This window comes from Telopea speciosissima, chromosome 11 (assembly GCF_018873765.1).
Source record: "Telopea speciosissima isolate NSW1024214 ecotype Mountain lineage chromosome 11, Tspe_v1, whole genome shotgun sequence".
In the NCBI taxonomy this organism is placed as follows: Eukaryota; Viridiplantae; Streptophyta; class Magnoliopsida; order Proteales; family Proteaceae; genus Telopea; species Telopea speciosissima.
Genome location: NC_057926.1, coordinates 9,734,097 through 9,758,841, shown reverse-complemented (window position 1 = coordinate 9,758,841; position 24,745 = coordinate 9,734,097). Strand labels below are relative to the sequence as shown.

General features: G+C 38.8%; 1 protein-coding gene and 1 long non-coding RNA gene across 3 annotated transcripts; one reads left to right on the top strand and one right to left on the bottom strand.

Moving 5' to 3' along the window:
• Positions 1-3,998: 3,998 nt before the first annotated feature.
• Positions 3,999-24,186, bottom strand: LOC122646721. Of its 2 annotated transcripts, XR_006330680.1 has the most exons (3): positions 23,892-24,160; positions 23,511-23,753; positions 3,999-4,011 (listed from the first exon to the last, which is right to left on the bottom strand). It is a non-coding gene; the product is annotated as an uncharacterized LOC122646721 (long non-coding RNA). The 2 variants fall into 2 exon arrangements; XR_006330679.1 differs by lacking the exon at positions 3,999-4,011 and having other exon boundaries at positions 23,728-23,753; positions 23,892-24,186.
• Positions 5,396-7,224, top strand: LOC122646720 (pentatricopeptide repeat-containing protein At3g56550). The gene has a single exon (XM_043840320.1). The coding sequence runs from the start codon at positions 5,425-5,427 to the stop codon at positions 7,168-7,170; it is 1,746 nt and encodes a 581-aa protein (XP_043696255.1). The 5' UTR covers positions 5,396-5,424; the 3' UTR covers positions 7,171-7,224.
• Positions 24,187-24,745: the final 559 nt, after the last annotated feature.

The following is a 24,745-nucleotide window of genomic DNA, read 5'->3' as shown; positions in this document are numbered from 1 at the left end:
AGTTGGGTAGTTAAGGTATGAAAAGATGTCATCCACAAAAGATGATCCAGTATGTCCTAGGGGCTGGTACTAGTACTGGGACTGGGAGTCATAGTTCCCAATGAACTGCCCATATCTATATCCATATCCACCTTGAGGTTGTGTTGCACTATAATTCGATGACGATGGAGTGGTATTTGCGTCAAAAGATGGGGCACGCCAATGCCCACTCGATCCTCCCTCCCTATCACCCATACTCAATCCGCCAACAGAGCTAGATAACTCATCAATATCCATATAATCTGCAACATGTGTTTGCCGACCCCCACGCTTAGATATTGAATTGAATACCAGCATCACCACGTGCTTTGCCTTGTACTGCAGCATCGGTTCCAAAACTTCCCAATGCATCCCTAAAAATCTTTATCTATACCCATGTGAAAAATTAGTAATGACTCATTAACTAATTACTACTTACTAATTATATTCCAAATGAATTATAAGACTCACCTCATTGTTGCATATAGATTGTAGTCTACCATCTGGCTCTAATTTTTTTACTACTTGTTTCACAGCATCAATAAGTTGAGTATCCAACCCAAGCCTATTATTATATTGATACTTGGGGTTCAAGTAGTATGCTGAAAATTGATATATAGAAATGAGATATTGTAATTAGTGATATTACTAAGAATCTAATATATGAATTAGTTATATAAACAAAATTACTCACCAGCCTTATGTAGTGGATGCATAAGTTGATTCTCCCAGTGAGCATTGATAATATCCAAGAAGTGCTTGTTACTACGAGGAGCCACATTGTAGGCACTATCCTTCATCAAGTCAATGACAACATATAGGATTGGCATAGTAGGGCCCTTGAGAGCGGAATCTGCTATATGTAGAACTTTAACTACTGGCTGCAAAACCTTCACCACTTTGCCTAGCTTTGTCCAAAATTCTTTAGAGGACATGGTTGCCTGTGCTTCCCTCCCACTTGCGGTATTGGAATCCTTCCATCCAAATCACTCCTGCGATGCAAACATAGATCTTAGCCCGACCTTCTTTGTCTCAAAGCTTTTTAGGGCAATGTAGTTTGTGGCGAATCTAGTGATGCCCGGCCTCCCAAGTCACCCCCACATTTTTTTCATAATAGATTTAGTGCAAAAGAGTGGTTGTATACAAAGTTGGTGACTTGTCTTGCACTTTCCACCACAGTCTTCACCAACTTTAACTTTTCCATATCCTCAGCATTAGATCAATGCAATGGACAGCACAATGAATCCAGAAGAGCCGATACTTACTGTTATTCATCATCTTCTCACCGACCTTCTTGAAGTTGCTTCAGTTATTCGTTACAATCTGGATAACGTTCTCTATTCCTACATCTTTTTCAACCACTTCCTTCAATAATCTATAAATATATTTTGCATCCTTTATCTCTTTGGATGCATCCACAGATTTGAGGAAAACTGTCCTCCCATCACAATAGACCATAAAATTGATGATGGACTTTCTTGTAGGCCCAGTCCAACCACCTGCCATTATAGTCACCCCATATGTCTCCCACATATTCCTCATCTCCCCAATATACTCATCAATCTCAGACTTCTGTAGAGGTAAATAAACATTCATTACCTCATATGGGGTGGGCCCCTTGAACCCTGGGCCAGCCTCTGCAATTGTATCAATCATGGTATCATAATGGGGGCCTTGTGCAGTGTTTGCTGGGATGGTATGGTATAACATCCACTTAGCTATTGATTCTTTCACTAACCCCTTCATATTCTTCCATGCTTCTTTAATTTTTGGTTGACTGCTTCCTTTCTTCCTATGTAGTTTAGGATCTGATGCTGATGGTGGTACTGGTACAGATAGAGGTGTTGGAGTTGCCTTCATACTTTGTGATCTTTTAAAAGAATTCAACAACCCACCAGTTCTAGAACCTCTAGATGTGCCACCTCCTCCACTATCCCCTACTCTCTGTCTCCGCTGATCTTCTTGAAAACTAACTTTACTCCTTGAAATAGACCGTCGAAAGTCCCTAGCCTCCTGTGGTGTTTGTATATCATCAGGCATATAGACGGGGTCATCACTGTCATCATCATCAGAGTCATCATCATCATGGTATTGTCCTCCTCCTCCCATTGAACTCCTCACTGTCTTCTCAAGTTGTTCACTTACCCTCTGCTTGTCAGCCTTCCTCTTCATCTTTCCCCTCAAACTGTCACCAAATTTCCTAGGTACTTGCACAGGGACCATATGGCAACCTACAACATCTTTAGATCCTCCAGTAAAGTCTACTGGACCCACCTCTCAAAAATTGCATGTGACAATAGTTACATTGGTATTTTCTCTTATCCCCATCAATTGGAGTACCATGTAACCATACAATGTCACCCTTAAGTTGCCTGGCTGGCATCTGCTCTCTTTGCTCCCTCTCCTCTCTCTGTTGACTACTTTCCCCTACCTTCTGCTTTCCTCTCGCACGTTGTCTTTCACGATCAGCCATAATAATACTTGTTTACTGCAATGTAAGTAAAACAAATAAGGGGAAAGGTTTTGTACACGGTCGTGTACACCGTGTATGAAAGTTTTCCCCCTTTTATTTTTTTATTTTTTATGAAAACCCTTCGTTTTACTTTTTGCTTTTTCCCAAAATTACTTTTCATTCACAATTTTCTCTCTCTATTCATCTCTCTCGTCTCTATTCCCTTCACTTCAGCTTTCTTCTACAGAAACCAGATTTTTGATGTGGACTTTGTCAATAACGAAATTTATGCCTGTGAGTTTTGATATTTATCCCCAGATTAGGTTAATTAAAGGTCTAAATTTCAGATCCATGACTATTTCTGCATGGGTTGATTAAGAATCAAAGAGAAATTTGCAAGTTAAGAAGAAGAGGAATGAGGGTTTTTGAAAAGGGAGAGCAGGCGGTAGTTAGGTGGGGGAAAAGATGAACTCACAAGCAAAGTACTTTTTTTTCAGCTTTTAATTTCTTAAGCATTCTGAAGCAAATCCAATATGCCTGAAAATTTTGATCTTTATCCCCAGATTAGGTTAATTAAAGGTCTAAATTTCAGATCCATGACTATTTTCGCATGGGTTGATTAAGAATCAAAGAGAAATTTACAAGTTAAGAAGAAGAGGAATGAGGGTTTTTGAAAAGGGAGAGCAGGCGGTAGTTAGGTGGGGAAAAGATGAACTCACAAGCAAAGTACTTTTTTTTCAGCTTTTAATTTCTTAAGCATTCTGAAGCAAATCCACTTCCTTTCCAGTGTAGAAAATTAATCCCAACATCTCGTTAATTTTATTCTTTGAAATTTCTCTCTGAAGCCCAAACCCCATTGATTCTCCATGGCTGGAAGATGTCGAAAATGATGCACCATTTCGAGAAACAGTTTGTGAACATGGAGGTGATCAGGCGGAGTTTCAGGGAGAGGAGATCCATGGCTGGAAGCACTTCTTTGTCAATTGCTGAAAGGAAAGTCAATAGCTTGATGCAGCAGGTCGTTGATGATTACAATTTGGAGGTCTCTGGTGGGCTTCCTTAGGCGGAGGAGAAGGTCGATGAGAGAGGGAGGAGGGGTGTTGCTGGTGAGGGTGGAGTCATGGGTTGCAGCAACGGGGATGGTGCATCCTCCTATAGAGGAAGGATGAAGAAAAGTAATTTTGGGGAAAAGCAAAAAGTAAAAGGAGGGTTTTCATAAAAAAATAAAAAAGTAAAGGGGGAAAAAAGTTTTGTACACGGTGTATACGATCGTGTACGAAACCTTTCCCCAACAAATAATTAAAAACTTAATGTAGAAGCACTTCAATTGAGACTTTGAGAATACTAAAACAATTGTATAGCTATTTAATATTTTTCTTCTAACCCTTATATTTTTCTCATAATTAAAAATAATTTTTTATAAATAATTTTCATATAAATATTGACCTAACACAACAAAACCGAAATGGTTAAACATAATATATATCTAATGCACTTAAAAAACATGGAGAAATTACTTTCATATTTTTTCAAACAAAAAACTCATATTTTTTCTTATTTATTATTTTTTTGTTTTTTTGGATTTTTTAAATATTTTTCTTAATTTTAAAAAATCAAATTAATTATTTATGGGTAGAAAAATATTTTCGACATCGTGAAGCCGTAGATCGGCTATTGGTGTCTAACATATATTTAATTGATCCCCATCCAATTTTTATTACCCCTAATTTATAACTATTTTTGTTGTAGAAAAATCAATTTTTTAAATCAAAAAATAAAAAAAATAAAATACATATGAAAAAAAAAAATTGACATCGTGAGGTTGTAGATTAGCCTCTGGTGTCTAACATATATTAATATCATCACTATCCAACATGTATTGAATATACTATTTTCAAAAAAATTAGTTTTAGAGAAAAAAGAAGTACCAAAAATCCTTGGAGGATGAGTTGCTTCGACATGTTTTCGGCGACAATCTATCGAAAATGAAGAACAATGCTTGGATCCAAGTTGGAAGAATGGAAGAAAGCCAAAAACTGTAGCAAATAGAGGTCTCTGCAGGACTTGGTTGAAATTTCGACCGAGACTTGCGAGATTCTGTATTTAAATCCAAAATCACTTGACTCTTTAAGTGAATGTAACATATTTCGGCGATATTTTGGTGACATACCAAAATATCCCAAAATTTTTTCAAAATCTGTACTTTTTTCAATTCGTTATCCCATTTCGTCTCAATACTCTCAAAATATCGAAATTTCCGGTGAAATTTCTGAAATCTTGAACTAGGGGGGGGGGGGGGGGGGGGGGGGGGGGGGGGGGGGGGGGGGGGGGGGGGGGGGGGGGGGGGGGGGGGGGGGGGGGGGGGGGGGGGGGGGGGGGGGCCCCCCCCCCCCGGGGGGGGGGGGGGGGGGGGGGGGGGGGGGGTCGTCAAAATAGTAGATGATGTTCGGTGAAAAGCTTAGTTATCTCGTACAATTCTCTTTTTTTTGTCAAAAAATCTTATATTAAGATATAATATATATATATATATATATATATATATATATATATATATATATATATATATATATATATATATATATATATATATATATGTAATATTATATACCTATAATTAATACCATGGTCGAGATACAAGCCTCGGTCAAAAATCACATCTTGAACCATGTCGAGATACAAGATCACATCGTGGTTTCACGGGCTCATTCCTACTCAATTCTAATGCTGACATTCCTTCTAAATACCTATTTTGGGCCTTTCTGGCACCAAATCGAGGATCAATGGTACTGTTACCTAGACTAACAGTCCAAAGCTGGTCACACTTTAGTAGGGGTGTGATTCACATTTGATTTTTCTTTCTTCTGCTTACTTTTATCAAATATTTCATCCGCATCGTCTCTACTACAGTCCTACTGCCTTCTGCACTGGAGAGAGAAGCGAGAGAGAGAGGATGCATGATGTCAACGATCAATGCCATCTTATCCCTCTTGCAAGGATGCAATAGCATGAAAAGGCTTCATAAGATCCAGGCTGTAGTCCTTGTAAATGGTTACCAGGGGAACCCTGCCATTTCTGAAAAACTCCTCAACTTTTGTGCTATCTCAATCTCAGGAAGCTTAGTGTACGCCCAACTTTTGTTCAATCAGATTACAAACCCACAAATCTCAGCTTGGAATTCAATGATTAGAGGATTTTCTCAGAGTCCAACCGCTTTGGATTCAATTTTGTACTATAACCGAATGATGTTTGAAGGTCAATGTCGCCCTGATAACTTTACATTCTCGTTTCTGCTTAAGGCCTGTGAAAAAGCCAAGGTAGAGAAGAAATGTAGAGAGACCCATGGACTGATAATTCGAAGTGGATATGGAGAAGATGTCATTGTCTGCACAAATCTAATGAGATCCTATGCAGGGAATGCATCAATAAAAACTGCACAGTTGGTTTTTGACAGAATGACTGAGAAAGACTTGGTTTCTTGGAATGCTTTGATTTCATGCTACTCTCAGGCGGGTTTACATGAGGAGACTATTAAGTTATACAGTCGGATGAGAACTTTGGATGTTGGAGTTGATGCTTTCACTCTTGTTAGCTTGCTTTCCTCTTGTGCTCATGTGGGGGCACTGGATTTTGGAGTTGAGATGCATAGGTTTGCCAACGAAAATGGATTCAGGGACAATTTGTTTGTGGGGAATGCTCTTATAGATATGTATGCAAAGTGTGGCAACTTAGAAGGGGCTCGTCATGTTTTCTCTAGTATGCGAAGGTGGGACATATTTACTTGGAACTCAATGATAGTTGGTTTGGGTGTTCACGGTCATGGGGAAGAGGCAATTGTCCTTTTCAATCGGATGTTGGCCACCAACATCCACCCAAATTCAGTCACATTTTTAGGTTTGCTATGTGGCTGTAGTCATCAAGGCCTTGTTGAGGAAGGTGTTCAGTATTTCCACATCATGACCTCACATTTTAATCTGAAGCCTGACATTAAGCATTATGGATGCATAGTGGACCTATATGGACGCTCTGGAAAACTGGAGAAAGCACTTGAGATTATTAGGAGTTTGCCTACCGGGGACGATCCAGTCCTTTGGCGAACCTTGCTTGGTGCCTGCAAGATCCATAAGAATGTGGAAATAGGACAAATTGCCATGAGCAACCTAGTTCGTCTTGAATCAGTGAATGCAGGGGACTGTATACTTTTGGGTGGAATTTATGGTGAAGCAGGGGATCAAGAAGGTGTTGCAAGAATGAGAAAATTTATTAGAAGTCAAAGAATCAAGACAAGTCCAGGTTGGAGCTGGATTGAAGTTGATAACAAAGTCCATAGGTTTGTTGTGGATGATAAGTCACATGCTGTATCTGCAGAAATCTATGCAAAACTAAAAGAGGTTATTTGTCAAGCAAACCAGGTTGGTTATGTGGAAGGGGAGTCTTTGATTCCAGTGCTTCCTTGTTCCTCCACAGAATGGTCAGAAAATTTGGGCTCCTATCATAGTGAGAAATTAGCGATTGCTTTTGGGCTGTCAAGAACACTGCATGGAACAAGGTTGCGGATTGTGAAAAATCTGAGGGTTTGTAAAGATTGCCATTCCTTTACAAAATTTGTATCAAAAGCTTTTAATCGAGAAATAATTGTCAGAGATCGAGTTCGATTTCACCACTTCAGGAATGGATTGTGTTCCTGCAAGGACTATTGGTGAAAATTCCATATGTTTGGGTTTCCCTCATAAATCCATCATATCAGTTTGGATATTTATCGGGAAGGTGGCTTGCCACAAATCGCCTCAATTTCAGCTTAGAGATTGCAGAGTCCACGATACATACTTCTACCAGCACTACTGTTGCAACTTTGCAGGTATCATCCCTCTCTTTATGACAACTTTGTGATTGGAATGTTGGATCTAGTTGCAGTGTACAAGATGGAAATCCTACCTATGATTAATGTTTCAAACTTCATTATTCAGTTTGACTTTCTTCACGAAATTATTGCAGTTAATGCACTTGCCTCCCCTTTTCTTTAGAATTTTCAAAACAGAAAATAATTAAACCAAAATTGCAGACACTCGATTCTGCTCTTTGATTGGAACTAAATCCCCTTGGAACATCAAGTTGTGTTCCAAAAAATCCCCTCAGAACATCAGGCTGTGTTCCAGAAACTCTGTCTCTCTTGTAGGGATTATTCAAATCCACTTGTCTTGTGTGAATTGAGAAACCAATAATCCAATTTAAATTGCCAAGCAAATAAGAGAAATAAAATGCAAGAGATCAATCACACAATGAACCCCAAGAATTTTACGTGGAAAACCCTCCAGTGTAGACGGTAAAAACCACTGGGCAAACCTTGCACCAATCCACTATGAGAAAAATAGGAGTACAATGTTTCTCTCAAGTTTTTGACCAAACTTGAGGTTTACAATCAATTGGAGACAATATGAAAGGGATTACCTCACAAGAAGCAAACTAAATTCTCACCACTAACACCATACCTCACAAAGTCTCCTTGCTTTGAAGAGACCTCAAAGTTGTAGAAGCAACTAGGCTTCAAATACGATCCCAAGCTCATTGCTTCTCTTTCTCCTTCTTCTCCTCTTCTTCCTTTTCTTTTCTTTCTTTCTCTCACTGGCAGCAGCTTGACGACAGCCTCTCCAAACCAAAAACTAAAGAAAGAAAAAACAAATTGATGCCAAGAAGACCCTCTAGCCTCCCAACGATTCAGCTTCCATAAGCTTGACCGAACTAACAAAGTCCAAAATGGGCTGCACAATAAATGGGGCTGGTCCCCACCAATAATTTCCCCCTCCAGTCCATGAGGAAGGAGATCCACCCCGCGACTCCTCACTTGGAGTCCATCTTGACCAAAGCTGTGCAAAGCTCAAGCTTCTCCCTGGGAACAACCTTGGTCATCATATCTGAAGGATTCTTCTCTGTATGAATCTTTTTAAGCCGAAGCAATTGCTTCTCCACTACTTCACGCAGCCAATGATATCTCAAATCAATATGCTTACTGTGGGAATGATACATAATTCTTGCTTAAGTCCAAAGCACTCTGACTATCACAAAATACTGCATACTCTTCTTGCTTTAAACCCAATTCACCAAGAAAATGCTTCATCCGCAACATCTCTTTTCCTGCTTCTGTAGCAGCAATGTACTCAGCTTTAGTTGTAGATAAAGCAACACTTTTGCAATCTGGACTGCCATGACACAGCTCCCTCTGCAAAGTAAACAAGATCCCTGAAGTGGATTTCTTGCCATCAAAGTCACGTACCATATCTGCATCAGTAAAGCCTTCCAAGACTGGTTTGGAACCTCTAAAACCCAAACACAACTTAGAACTACCCCACAAATATCTGAAGATCCACTTCACTGCTTCCCAGTGTTCTCTACCAGGATTAGCTAAAAAATTGTTCACTACATCAACTGCATGGGTAATATCTAGACGTGTGCAAACCATTGCATACATTAAGCTCCCAACTGCAAATAGGTAAGGAACAGTTGCCATCTCTTTTTTTCTTCTTCTTCAATGGAGGGACAAGTCTTCTTACTCAACTTGAAGTTACTTGCAAGAGGTGTGCTAACTGGTTTAATACTTTCATGTTGAATCTCTCAAGGACCCGCTCAACATACTGTTCTTGTGACAACCACAATTTCTTTGCTTACCTGTCATGAACAATCTGCATTCCCAAAATTTGTCTTACATGGCATATGTTCCTCTTGTCAAAAGACTTGAACAATTCATCTTTCAAGCTGCCAATCATCTTGCAATCTTGTCCTACTATTAGCATGTCATCAACATAAAGAAGAAGTATAATGAAGTTACCATAAGAAAATCTTCTGAAATAAACATAATGATCAACAAAGGTTCTTGTGTAGTACATTGTGGTCCACCATGAATGAATCAAATTTCTGATACCGCTGCCTTGGTGCTTGTTTCAATCCATACAAGCTTTTCTTCAACTTGCAAACAATATGCTATTTTCCTTTCACTTCAAATCTTTTTGGCTGAACCATATATATTTCTTCCTCCAAATCACCATTGAGAAAAGAAAATCTCACATCTAATTATTCCAACTTAAGGTCCAAGCTAGCTGCCAAACCCAAAATAACTCGCATAGAACTCATCTTCACAACTGGAGAGAAAATCTCATCAAGATCAATTCCTTTCTGACCAAAACCTTTTACCACCAATCGAATTTTATACTTCACCAGTTTTTCACCTTCTATCTTCAGCTTGAATACCTATTTATTTTTCAATGCTTTTTTGCCTTTTGGGAGCTCCACCAAATCATAGGTTTCATTCTTTTTCAAGGAACTCATTTCATCTTGCATTGTCTTGATCTAGTTCTCTTTGTTTTTGTGAGATTGTGCTTCTTGAAAGCTTTCTGGCTCCCCTTCATTAGTAAGTAAAATATAATTAGAACTGGGATATTTGGTTGATGGTTGGCGCCCTCTTGTAGACCTTATGACATGAGATTTTGTAATCTCTGGTGGAGGGGGCTGCTCCCCCTGCTCAACACCTTCCGCATCTGGCATGTCTTCACCATCAACTGTCTCTAAATCATCATAATCACCATGTTCTCCTTGTACCTCTCCCCCATTTGTGATACTATCTGATGGAGAAGGAACTGGTGTGGGGTTAGGAGCACCATGAGCCTTGATCCTAGGCTCTGCAATCTTTTCAAAATCTGCCAAAGTCTCGTTCTGATGAAAGACTACATCTCTACTTCTAATAATTTTCTTCTTTTCTGGATCCCATAACCTGTAACCAAACTTTGCATCTCCATAGCCAACAAACACATATAGAACTACTTTATCATCAAGCTTTGTCCTCTATTCTATAGGCACATGTGCAAAAGCTTTGCAACCAAACACCTTTCAATGAGAGTGTGAAACATCTTGGCCTGTCCACACTTTCTTTGCAGTATCAAAACGCAAAGGCACTGATGGAGATCTGTTGATTAGGTAGCAGACAGTACGAACAGCTTCACTCCAAAATGACTTAGGCAGCTTAGCCATTCTTAACATGCATCTGACTCTTTCCACAATGGTTCGATTGATTCTCTCAGCCACACCATTATATTGTGGGGTACCAGGATTGTCTTCTCATGTCGGATTCAATGCTCTAAATAGTAGCTTTCAAATTGAATGGATGTGTATTCACCTTCGTTATTAGTTCGGAAACACTTCAATTGCTTTCATGTTTCTCTCTCCACCATGACAATGAAATCTTTGAAAGTGCTGAAAATACTTGGTATTTTGTTCTTACAAAATATACCCACACTTTTCATGAAGCATCAATAATAAAAGTAACAAAATCTAATGTGTTAGATTTTCTAATGAAGGACTTATTAAATAATATTCTACGATGTTTCCCAAATAAATAGTGATGACAAGGATGTAATGATATACCTTTAACAAAGGGAATGAGAGACTTCTTTGCCAAAATTTGCAACCCCTTTTCACTTTTGTGAGCCAGCCTCTTGTGCCGCACATTTGGTGAAGAATCATTATCAATTGCATTCAGTCCATCCACACACACATTCATGTATGTCTCATATAGTGTATGGCAAGCTTCTCCTCTAGCAAGTACCAGTGATCCCTTGGCAATTTTCCATCTTCCATTACCAAAATGATTCTCATATCTGAGCCAATCCAAAGCATTGGCAGAGATCAAATTTAAGTGTATGTCTGGAACATGTTGCACATCCTTCAGAGTTAGTGTGCACCCAATGGTAGTCTGAAGACACACATCACAAATTCCAAGAATTTTTGAGTAGCTGCTATTTCCCATTTTCACAGTCCCAAAGTCTCCTGCTTTGTAAGAAGTGAAGAACTCCTTTATAGAAGTAGCATGAAAGGATGCCGTTGAGTCAACAACCCACTCAATACCATGGTCTACAACATGATTACATCTTTTTCATCAAAAGAAAGCACCACCAAGTCTTCAGAATCAGACACAGTGGTTGTGGTATTTTTATCATTTAAATTCTTTTGATTTTTCTCCTTTTTCTATTCCTTCTTCAATTCCCAACTGTTTTTCTTCAAGTTACCTGCTTTACCACAATGATAACACTTTCTGCCTTCTCTAGATTTTGACCTGCCTCTGGATTTGCTGTGATTCCTTGGTCCCTTACTATTACTCATACCCCTGTTCTTTGTGACAAGAGCCTGTGAACTATCCAAACCCATATCATTTCTTTTGGTTTCTTTATTGAACATGCTGTTTTTTACCACACTTAGTGATAAACACATCATTTGGAGCAGAGTTGTTCAGAGAAACTACCAAAGTCTCCCAAGTGTAAGGCAAGGAGCTCAATAGCAGTAATGCTTGCAGTTCATCTTCCAAAGTCATCTTCACTGTAGCCAACTGATTCAATAATCTTTGAAAATCATTTAAATGCTCGGCAACAGAATGTCCCATTTTGAACTTCAAATTGACAAGTTTTCTAATCAAGAAATCTTTATTTTGTGTAGTCTTCTGCTCATAGAGACTTTCCAATTTTTTTCCAAAGTGTAGGCATTGATTTCTTTAGTAACATGGTGAAACACACAATCATTGACCCACTTTCTGATAGTACCAATAGTACCAATGGTTTTCCTATTCATCTTGTCCCATTCTTTTTCAGTTTTATTTTCTGGCTTGGCTTCAACTGCCTTAATTGAATCATACAAATCATTGCAATAAAGAATGTCCTCCATCTTGGGCTTCTATATTGAATAATTAGGACCAGTGAGTTTAATTATTGTACCAAACAACTTTTCCATCTCAATACATACCTAACACTTGAAAATAAATCAACTAAGAACTGTCTCTCTCTCTCTCTCTCTCTCTCTCCTAAGTAGAAAAACACCATTCAAATCTCATATTCAACTAATGAAACACTAGCGCTATTATAAAGTATGATAGAGCGGCCCAATGGAGACCTAGTTGAAAACTTGAAATGGGAGCTGTGAGAGGTCTGCAAAAACAAAAAGATGAAAAATGTGCCAAATGTGTTTAAAAGTTACAGAGAAGACACCAAAAGGAATGGATTTGGCTCCTCTCCAGGGAGCTCAGTGCCCAGGGAGTGCCTAGTGAGGCATCCAACAACATTGGGCTGTTGGGTGCATCGGGATACACATCAGGCATACATCCCCATGCACCTAGCAGCCCAGCGCCGTTAGATGCCTCACTGTGCACTCCCTGGGCGCTGGGCTCCCTAGAGAGTAGCCCGACACAAAAGGAACATCCTCATCTGTCCTTCTCTCTCTCTCTCTCTGATCACACCAAAGAACTAGAGAATAGTCGGTCCTTTGTTCACCAATCTCATTGCCACCTCCCCGCTGGCCTTCTCTTGGCCATTCCATCGATTGCTCAAAAGGTTAATGGTGCTTAATCCACTGACAAATGGGGAAAAATAGTCTAAACATACACTAACCAACCTTTGCCATAAATCGGTCAATGTTATTTCTTTTTGGTAAACCAATCTGTTTTTTTTTTTGTGAAAAGAAATGCATTAAAATTAAAACAACTTACAAAGGTCTAAGTAATAGCCATTAGTCATATTTACATTCCTAGTTATAGGAGCTCTATTAGCTAGAGTATGAGCTGGCTGAACTAAATCCCTGTTTACTTTCAGTATTACAATAGAGTCAAAATAAGTAAAGGAAGAAACAATATCAAAGATAAAGTGATATAGCCTCCATGGCCAGTAGCATCAGTGATCTTTTTGAAGCCAAAAAACCAAGTTTGTCGAGTCTTTCCACACAGTCAAGTGCTTAATGCCTTTTTCCTTCGCAGATTGGATGCCTTGTTCTATTGTCTGTCCTTCTTCATCTGCATTTTCTACAAGACCTTAATGAAATGCAATTACAAGAGAATCTGAATTGACATAGAGAATGGATGCCCAACCACCTTCCTTAGTATCAGATTTGAATCTTCCATCCGTCAAGAGGAGGTTTTAGTGCTGCAAAGGTGAGAAGTGTAGGGGTCAAAGAAAGGTCGGTATCATTTTGCAGGGCATAAGAGTTGGTGTCTTGAGGCCCTGAAGTAGGATAGCAAGATTGGATGGTAGCTTCCCAATTCTTAATGTTAGAAAGCACTCGATAGGGGTTGGGCTTATCCTGTTCGTGGTAAACCGGATTACGGTCTGATCAAATAAAATATAAACTAAAGGAGAGAACTGACCCAAAAAAAAAAAGAGGAAGAAAAAGAGATTAAAAGGATAACCAAGAAGAGGAAGCTAAATCAGAGATCCTAAGTCCAATAGAGCAGCCAAACCAGATAATTGTAGCAAAAGGGCATTCAAAAAACAAGTGCCAAAAGGATTCCTTCTCAGACTTGCAAAGGAGACAAGTAGTATCAAGGGACATAAATTTGGAAAGATATTTTTTAGTGGGTAATCCATTATGATAGCATCTCCATAGAAATAATTAAAACCTGGGATGAATCTTTAATTTTCAAATTGATGTGGGCAATTTCTTCTATTTTTTTTTTTTGTTTTAGGTGAAGATGTGGGCAATTTAATGGTATGAAAATTTGGCTGGGTAAAGTAAATAGAGAAGTACGAAAGCATTATTACAGAAATATCCTTAGATGCCTTTTCTACTCACTAAATTGATCAAGTAAATCATCCGCTGGTAACACAACTCTCTCTCTCCTGCATTCTCTCTGTTCCATTAGGAAATAATTGCAATTTCTTTCTTTTTTGTTGTGTTGCAGGTTGAATTCTTCATTTGCTTGCTCTTGATGTGTTGGGTTACGTCTCAGGTATAATTTACGTCATCTATGCAATCGTAGTTATTGACAATGATAGGTACCGCTATGATTACTATGACCCCATCAGATGATCAACACCCTGTTTTCTCTCAAAAATCTTCTCAGTCTTTATCATTTGTTTTCAATGAAGAAATCCTTGTCTCAGACTCACTACTGATAATTTGAAATTAAAATTAGTTTATTATTGTCTCTATTGCTTGAACAGAAGTTGATTAGTTTTGTTTCTCTTTGTCCTTGTGTTCTTCATAATTCACAGTAAGCAATAAAATAGGTGTCTTGATTCTGGGTTAAGCTCATTATAAAAAATTATATCTTTCATTAATACAACAACGAACTTTGTGCCGTATGAGGCTGTGAGCTGTAATCTTTATATATATTTCCCTGCTTGTGCAAAAGAATTGCAAAGTAGACTGATTGGATTTTTTTTTAATTATGCGTTAATAGGATAAACTGTCTCAGAACTCATAGTGGAGAGTTCTAGCTTACCACATCTTTGGAATAAATTGAGAAAAGATAGAAGGAACTCTAGACCTTTTCTTGAATTTTGTTACTATTTTTTATGAATAACTTTATTTGAATATTTAAGTAGCATCCAACTGAGGAGCTGTTGATTGAGAAAATTGTAATCATTCCCTTGCCAAATCTTGATCATCATAAGGAAGTTCAAAGTCAGGCATGGTAAAGCAAATTGAGTATTGCCTTTTGACTGATCAGGTTTTTAAGGAAGTGCTTTTTGACCTTGTTTATGGCAATCTCTATAAATAATAGTTAGGAAATGGATGTAATATAGTGGATTTACTTCAGGTCTAGGGAAAAACTTATCTCACAATCTTGATTTTATAGAATCAATATCATTATTGTCTTCCCTTAACTACTTGATTACCCAATATTGGTACCATTCCTATATTTTTGTAGCCTCATTTTCTACTCAATTCTTTTATTTTCACTACCTCAGTAATGTAGAAGGGGTTCAAGTAAGAACCATTCTATAGTAGGATCAATAATAAGTTACAGCAAAACATCAAAATAGCACCAAGCAGAATTAGAAAATGGATAGAGTCTCGATATTCAGCCATGTGATGGTTATCAAATTCAAGTTGAGTGTAGGCCTTGGTAGGATGAGTAAGCCTCCAAATAGGAGCTGATTCCAATGGTCAGAAACAAAGGTAGAGGAAGATTACCCATATAGAAGGTTAACTCCAAATTTAGAAGGTAGGAGCTACAGACCAAATCAGCCAACAGAAGGAGCTCAAACTGGGATCGAGTGAAAGGTTCCTTGGCAGGGTTTATCCCTCCAAAACTCAGCCAAGTCTGATCAGTAGTTGCTGAAATACGAAGATCCAAAGGTTGTAGGAGCAGAGAACTAGGAAGAGGTGCAACCGTAGGTGTGGGGATAGATTTCCTGGTCTCAGTTCAGCAGCAACAACTCCAGCAGTGATTTGGGTTGATCTTCCTTCACAGATGCAGCATCAATGGAATAATGTTGACACAAGTGTAGCAGCAGAGCAGTTGAAGACTCACTGCAACAGTCACCAATAGAGATCGAGCAGGGTAGGAGGGAGGGATAAAGATGCTTCGGCTCTCTCAGCCAGGTTTCTGAACCCTTCATCCACACAAGGATAAAAAAACTCAGTTGCACTCAAGGCAAACTCATATTCATTTACTCTTCTTAAAATCATAGGGAATGGCTATAGCAGCCTTACAATTAATACAGGGCTATGCTTATGCCTCAAGTTAAAAGAAATTAGAAATTACTAAAAATAGAAACCTAATGAAAATAGAAACTAGACTTTATAGTTTAGCTAACATGCAAGGAACAAAATTAGATACTATAAAATAGAAACCAAGTCTAATTAAAAATAGAAACTTAAGCCTACTTCCTAAATCTAAAATTAGAAACTAAACTAAACTTCTAAATGCCCACATATAGACAAAATTGACCATTCTAAAAAGTCTTCACATGATGTGGCCTTGGGCCCCATAGGATCTTCTAATAATATTCCACCAGGAAAAATAAGGGGTTGTGGCACTGTTCACGTGAACAATGTCTTGGATTCTTTTTCTTCATGTTTTGTCCTATATCAGCTCTCCCACTCTTAGAAAAAATTCGAGGTCGAATTTTGAAAAATAGGTGAATCAACTTTGTGTGATGAACATCCGTTTTCGAGCCATAACAATACTCAGGCAGCTCGTGGATGTTAGGAATGTAGTCTTCAAGGCATGGAACTTTCTCTTCAAAGAACTCTGGTGGCATGAATTCTATGTGCTTGACTTCCAAATCAGCAGTCATGTCCATGGAGTCTTCTACAATTGTGTCTTCAACATTCTTTGCTTCAAACTCTTCAAGGTATGCCTTGACATTTGAAACATCAAGGACTGACTCTTCCATGACAACAGAAATTGCTGGAACTTCAACATTAACCTCATCGATGTCAGTGTTATCATTCAGAATGCCTTCACACTCTTCTCCTTCAAGGGCAGCATTAACAACCCATTCATCTCCAAACTGTGGTTCACAAACCAACATCTCCAGAATGGATTCAATGGCTGCGATTATTGAGTATATCTTCTCTTGTTGCTCTTCCATCTTTAAAACTTCAATGATTTCTATGGTAGCATCTGTTGGAGGTGGAGAGCAATGGGAATCAAATGTGGCTTTAAATGTTTGCTTCACAGTCTCTTCAAGCGTTAGTGTCTATTGGTGGTAATCTTGTGGAAGGGAGAGTTTTTTGCGCGTATGTTCAGGTAGGTACTTGTTCTTCAACTCGTACTTCATCTCTTCCCAAGTCTTATTCACATCTTCCAGCTTTTAGTCTCTTTCCATGAAGTTTCCACCATTGTCTAGCAGAACCAGTCAATCAAGAGTAAACAAACTTAAGCTTACGCTCCTCTGTTGGGTTGTTCCAATCAAAATATTCCTCTAGAGAATCCAATCAATTAAAGAAAAATAATAGATTCTTCTGCCCAACAAAGGAAGGAACTTCTGACTTCATCTTCTTGTAGTAACATCAAACCTAGGAGGTGTTAGGCTCTAATACCAAATAATGTAGAAGGGGTTCAAGTAAGAACCACTCTACAGTAGGATCGATAATAGGTTGCAACAGAATATCAAAATAGCACCAATCAGAATTAGAAAGTGTACAGAATCTTGATATTTAGCCATGTGATGGTGATCAAATTCAGGTCGAGTGTAGGCCTTGGTAGGATGGAGTAAGCCTCCAAATAGGAGTTGATTCCAATGGTCAGAAACAAAGGTAGAAGAAGATTACCAATTTAGATGGTTAACTCCAAATATAGAAGGTAGGAGCTATAGACCAAATCATCTAGCAGAAGGAGCTCAAACTGGGATCGAGTATAAGGTTCCTTTGCTGGGTTTAGCCCTCCAAAACTCAGCTACGTTTGATCAGTAGGTGCTAAGATACGAAGATCCAAAGGTTGCAGTAGCAGAGAACTAGGAAGAGGTACAACCGCATGTGTGGGGATAGATTTCCTGGTCTCAGTTCAGCAGCAGCAACTCCAGCAGTGAGTTGGGTTGATCTCTGGTCCTTCACAGATGCAGTAGCAATGGAATAATGTTGACACAAGTGTAGCAGCTGAACAATTGAAGACTCACAACAGCAGTCACCAACAGAGATCAAGCAGGGTAGGAGGGAGGAATAAGATAAGAGAAGGGAGGGGTATAGATGCTTCGGTTCCCTCAGCCAGGTTTCTGAACCCTTCATGCACACAAGGATAAAAAACTCAGTTGTACTCAAGGCAAACTCATATTCATTTACTCTTCTTAAAATCGTGGGGAATGGCTACAGCAGCCTTACAATTATTAGAGGGCTATGCTTGCATCTCAAGTTAAAAGAAAATAGAAATTACTAAAAATAGAAACTAGGCTTTATAGTTCAACCAACATGCAAGGAACAAAATTATAAACTATAAAATAGAAACTAAGTCGAATTAAAAATAGAAATTTAAGCCTACTTTCTAAATCCAAAACTAGAAACTAATCTAAACTTCTAAATCCCCACACATGAACAAAATTGACCCTTCTAAACAGTCCTCACATGTTCTGGTCTTGGGCCCCACAGGATCTTTTAATAATATTCCACCAGGCAAAATAAGGGGTTGTGGCACTGTTCATGTGAACAGTGTTTTGGCCTCTTTTTCTTCATGTTTTGCCCTACATCACTCAATCCTTACCCTTATTATTTCTGTCCTTCCGTCACTATACTTTTATAGGTGTCACTGGATTCGATGAATATATTTATGTATGAAAATACTATATAAATAAGTATTTCATCTATGTGTAGTAAGAAAAGAGGTCAAGACTTTGACCTGATGTTGATTCCATAAATGCATTGTTGTGCGAAGCTGCTCATTATTCCTGGATGGTCCAAATGCTACCTTCTTTTGAACTGTACGTACTCTGTACATGGCCTAAATCCCTAGCATTTGATTTGTTTTATTCCTTACCATTATTAATTAGTGTAATCTAACCCACCTCTCAATGTTGCTGGCATTATTCATGACATTACTAACTTAGCTACTATTTTTTTTAGCATGTAATTTTGATCGTATTTCCATGGATGCTAACCATGTTTTGCCAAAACTAGGAATTTCATCTTCGAGAAAGGTTCAGAAGAACTCAGTACCTTCTTCACTATTACTTCCTTTAATTTTTGTTTTGGTGAAAAGAAATCTTATTGAAGAGGGAGGCAAGAAGTACACATGGCATCCAGGTTACACAGGTCCTGTAGCCAGGGAGAGGAACTCGGCCAGATTGTCTTTCTTGCCAAAGATTACATAAATAATAAGGGCAAGGACTGACCAAGTGAATGCAATCTGGGTTTTGTTAATCAATTGAAGAAAAGGAGAATAAAAACAAAGGAAGCTGAGAGAGAGGAAGAAGATGTGCAACTTGGGAGTCACACGTTGTGTGTGATCTCCCCTCTAAACTTCATTAACTATACCTCTAAGGGCATAACAGGAAAAGAACATAAAAATAAATAATAAAAATATACCTAATCAAACCCTCTCACCCATCTTGGTATTAGCAATAGCGCTAATACCTATTCACAATAATCTCGATAACACTCCTCCTCAAGCTGGAGCATAGATGTTAATCATGCCTAGCTTGTTACAAATATAATTCACTCTTGCATTCCCCAAAGATTTTGTAAAGACATCTGCAAGTTGCACTCTAGTACGAACATGACAAGGAGAAATCAGCCCTTGTTGCAGCTTTTCTCGAACAAAATGGTAGTCAACCTCAATGTGTTTCGTCCTTTCATGAAACACAGGATTTGAAACAATATGGATAGCTGCTTAGTTATCACACCACAGCTGTATAGGAGAATCATCAACAAATCCAAGCTCAGCCAATAACTGTTTCACCCACATTAACTCATAGGTAACATGTGTCATAACCCTGTACTCTGACTCTGCACTGGAACGAGCAACTACTGTTTGTTTCTTGCTCTTCCAAGACACCAAATTCCCTCCAACAAACACACAATAACCTGTGGTAGACCTCTTGCCAACTGGAGACCCTGCCCAATCAACATCTGAAAAAACCTCTATCCGTCCATGGTCGTGAACACTATAGAGAAGACCACGTCCAGGAGTCTTTTTAAGTTAGCGTAAAATATACATAATAGCCTCCCAATGAGATGTCTGAGGAGCAAACAAGAACTGACTCACCATACTAACAGGAAAGGCTATATCAGGCTTAGTCACTGTTAGGTAATTTAACTTCCCAACAAGCCTCTGGTACTTCTCAGGATCAGACAAGACATCACCATCATCAGCAGTAAGCTTTAAATTGGGATCCATAGGAGTATCCAGAGGTTTAGAACCCAACATTCTTGTCTCTAAAAGAAGATCAAGAACATATTTTCGCTATGAAAGCAAAATTCCTTTCTTCGACTGAGCAACTTCTACACCCAAAAAATATTTCAACCTTCCCAGATCCTTGGTCTGAAATTTTTGCTGCAAGTGTACCTTCAAACCTTCAATACCTGAAACATCATCTCCTGTAATGACTATATCATCTAACTTCATGTTATCTCATTAATCGCATGCCTTCCTCTGTTTTGGGTGGTGGTATTCCCTTTTCTTTGTTGTTTCCTTCAATGCCATTGTTTGTTTTACCACCACGAGTATTTGGAAGTGTTTGTTTTATTCGTGATCATCATCCAAGTGTTTCCAAGTTGGATCCTAAGGCTCTCAAATGTATGTTTGTTGGTTATTCTAGCATTCAAAAAGGTTATCGTTGTTATTCTGGCTTGGTGTGTAAGTTGAAGAAGTCTCTGTATGGGCTGAAACAGTCCCCTAAGGCTTGGTTTGACAGGTTTACTAAAGTTGTGTTAGAGTTTGGGCAAATAAGATGTGGTAGTGATCATTTTGTGTTTTTCCGCCACTCTGGTGCGAAAAAAATATTTCTTGTGGTTTATCAGCATCACCCCAAAAGGATTTGGTTACTTTCATCTCAAATAAAAGAGAACGGGTAACTTCCATTAAATGTCGATTCTTCCTCTCAGCTACACTATTTTGTTGTGGGGTGTAAGTGCAAGAAGACTAATGAACAATGCCACATTGAACCAAAAATTCAACAAAAGGGGCAGAAAAATATTCCTTAGCATTATCACTACGAAGAATACGCAAAGGATTCTGAAATGGATTATTTATCTCATTCACAAAAGCACAAAAGATGGAAAATAACTCAGAACGATCTTTCATTAAATAAAGCCATGTAACCTTGGAGTAGTCATCAACAAAAGTAACAAAGTAACGAAAACTCAAAGTAGAAGTGACAGGACACGAACCCCATACATCTAAATGAACCAAAGAAAAAGGTTGGTCAGACTGTTTATTGACTCTAGCAGGGTAACTCACACGATGAAGTTTCCCAAACTGACAGAACTCACAAATTAAACTAAAATGATTGGTTGAAATAAAGTCTCCTCATGGGAGGGTCCAAGGGATTTGCAGTAGTTGGAGAATTTGAGTTGACCCAGCTTAGTCCACCTATAGTTGCCCAAGCCAAGGCAGTAAGGAAGCTTTCCACTAGGGTGTCAATTCCAGGCCTGATCGAGCCCGCCCGATTAAAGCCCGGTCCTTTAACTTATAAACTTCCCCTCCCCTTCTCTCTCTCATTCAGATCATTACATTTGGAATCTCTCGTAGAGATAGCGTTGACTCCCTATCCACTGAACACCCATAGAAATATTATTTATGGTGGATGTATGGGATCCCCACCCCTATTTTAATTTCAAATAGAGTACTAAAGTAGAATTGATGAAATTACAATACAATGAAACCTCAAGCCTGACCAATTGTAGTTCAAAATTGAGCTGAAATTTATATCATCGTCCATGGGTCAGCACGAGTTGTACTATTTCTAATGAATAGGCCATATTCAAATGGTTGGAATATTCAATTTTAATGGGAAAAGCCAAAAATGAGGTGGCAAGATGGTACATCTCTTTGTGAAGGTCCTTTCGATTTTCCAATATTTTTAGGGTTGCACTGTTTAAAGACCTTTTAGATTTAAACAGGCCCATAGCCCGGTTAGGACCTGGTTAAGGCCAAATTCTAGTACCTGATTATAGCTCGAGCCCATCCAAGCCCGGCCCGATTATCTAAACGGTCGATCATGGTGCAGGCTTCGAGCTTGGTTAGGCCCAGTTAGGCCCGACCAAAACCGATTGAGCACGACAGGTTGACACCCGTACTTGCTACCCCACCTTCCCTTTTTAAAAAAAAAGAAGGAAAAAACGGACTAAGTTTTCCTCCACCACCTGGTGAATAGATTCCCCCCTTTCTAGGATTGGCAAACCCCTTGTAGATTTTAATATTTTCCTCAAAATACCCTCCGATACCCCTGCGTGCATATGAACCCGGTGAAAGGATTCCCATTCACCGTGGCATAAGGAAAACTCGATCCTTTTGAAAAATCTTGGGAATCAAAAGTGAATTATATCAAAACAAAGGGCCCGCACCATTGTAATTGCACATTCTAGTGGTATTTTTATCAACTAATGGTTGAATAAAACAAAACTAGGGGCCATTCCATTGTAATTTGCCTATTTTCATGCAAGTGGGGCGATGGCGGTCATTTCACGCCCTATTCTGTCTGCGCAGTAGGAAAGTTGGGGCAGCTCGGCAGCAGAGGATCCATGTTAGATTTAAAATATATTTAATATATATTTTATTTTATTTTAAGTTTCAAAATATTTTGATTGCTTTGTTATGGTGTGGGACCCATGTGATCAAAGAAGTAATTCCAAAGGTTGTAACATTCTATGGGTATCCTAAAGTCTATTCATGGTCACTATCATGAGTGGGAAGGTGGGTCAAGGCTATTGAATGAGATTGATTTCTCAATTCATGGCCATAGGTGATGTCTCTCCCTTTATGGGGTATTAAGGCCTTTATGGTCCTTAGTGGAGAATGACCCTTTATGGGATTTTAAGGCCTTTATGGTCTTAGTGGAGAATGAATGAATTTTAAGGTCATTCATGACCCTTAGTGGGGAATGACCATGAATTTGGAATTAATCTCCAATTCATGTCCATATTCATGTCCATAAATCTTATTCTTCAATTTGATCATAGGTGGATGGTTATTCTTGGGAATTCCAAGGGAGTGCAAGGATTGGTCTTGGGTCTATATAAACCCAACCAATTGCTTTGTAAGAGACATCTTTGGATACATGTTCATGCTCATACTTAGCAATCACTAAGAGTATTATTCTTTCTCTCTCTCTTTTCTTCTAAGTGTGTTAGAGGGTTGCTGTGTTGAAGCTCTTGGCTCCTTCAAGGGACTAGAAGAACTGCTTCATCTTCTAGTTGGAGGTTGTTTTATCTTGGGGTAGTAGTGCAGAACACTCCTTGGCAGTAGGAGGCATCAATTACCTTAAACGCAGCACCACAAGTGTGACTCAACCTCAAGCTTGTTCAAGTTGTTGCGGGTGTGGTTCTACATCAAATCCAAGCTTTGGTCTTCTCATTTCAGCCAAAGGTCAAGCTTAGTTTCTACTACTTAATCTATTGTATTGCAATTCGTGTTGTTTCAATTATTTGTAAGGAATTGTAATACAATTACCCAACAATCCGGTCCCCAACATCTCTATTTCGTCTATGAATATGTGAAAATCTGAGTATCTAAATATACCTTAATATGAACTTAAATTGTTTGTAGATTGATAGTAAAAATAGATGGGATTATGTTCCATAGGAATCACTAAAATCTATCTCATGCGGCTTAGTTACAAATGAAGTACTCATGCACATAATCAGAATAAGAAATAAAAAACTAGCAGTAATCCAATGCTAACTTGCAGCACCACACCGATTACTAAAGAATGACTTTCCGGGAAGGTAGATGCACCACTATGAGAAGTCCGAGGAGGCTTTCGGTTTAGGTCAGCGACAGCTCCTCCGGTCCCTTTCTGGCCCTTCCTACTCACGATTTTTACCAACTCAGATCCTATTCCCCTTCTTTCTCTATCCATCCTAACTGTTGCATTTGAACCTGCGAGAGCAAATTAACCACCATTTTCTTGCTGTTTTAGTTCCCTTTTCTTCCCTTCACTACATTTTAACAACTCAAGTAATAAAAACTCAAATTACAAAATGTGTTAATATAATAATCGATAATCCTAATCCTTACCCTCAGGTTGTTTTCCTCTAATATTTTCTGAAAGCTCAGAAGCAGCATATGTGAGGGAGAAAGTGGTGTCACAGGCTGACCTCCAAACTATTTGAGAGAATAGGAGGAAGAAGAGGAACCATGAAAGCAATTTGAGCTTCATATCTGTGTGCATAAGAAGGATGAAGATGCCTATTGATATTCACTATGGAGAGGTATTTGATTAGTGGTTTGGGTTATTGAAGACCTAAGAAGAAAGATGATCTCAAGAAATCATGTAAAAACAATGATCCATTTGTGGTAGTTTATAGCTGCCAAAAGGGGGGAAAAAAGAGTTAAAAGGAATGTAAAAGTTCCATACGTTGGTGAAGAATCCAGTTCTCATTGAAAAGGGCCTGTGACCTAAAACTAGACCCATATCAGATCCTTGCTCAGCCAAGTCTGTTAGGGTTTGATAATCATCAAGTGATGAATTGAGCATCTCATGAGAAATGCTCGATCGAAGTGTGAAACACAATATGATTGTGCTTGAACTTGAGCTGAAGGGGTCAGTTTTCTTTGAGTCAAGAACGCATGGAATCCCTCTTTTCTCTTTTCGGCTGCCCATCTATCTTTAAGCAAAATGAAATTTCACCAAGTCTTCTAATGGGGGCCAAGACAGAAAAAGAGATCACAGCATGCTAAAGCTTTCTAAGTAAAGCAGTGAATTCCTATTGCCAACCTGTGCAGATTGGGGCTGGAACATATGCAGGGAATGGATACCTGACTTTTGTCCTGATCGAACAACATTCCCTGGCCCAAGAAAGGGTAGTAGTAAAGGTTTCTAAAGCCAAAAGCAGTTGTGACCTGCGCCATGGGTTAGATGGATATGCTAC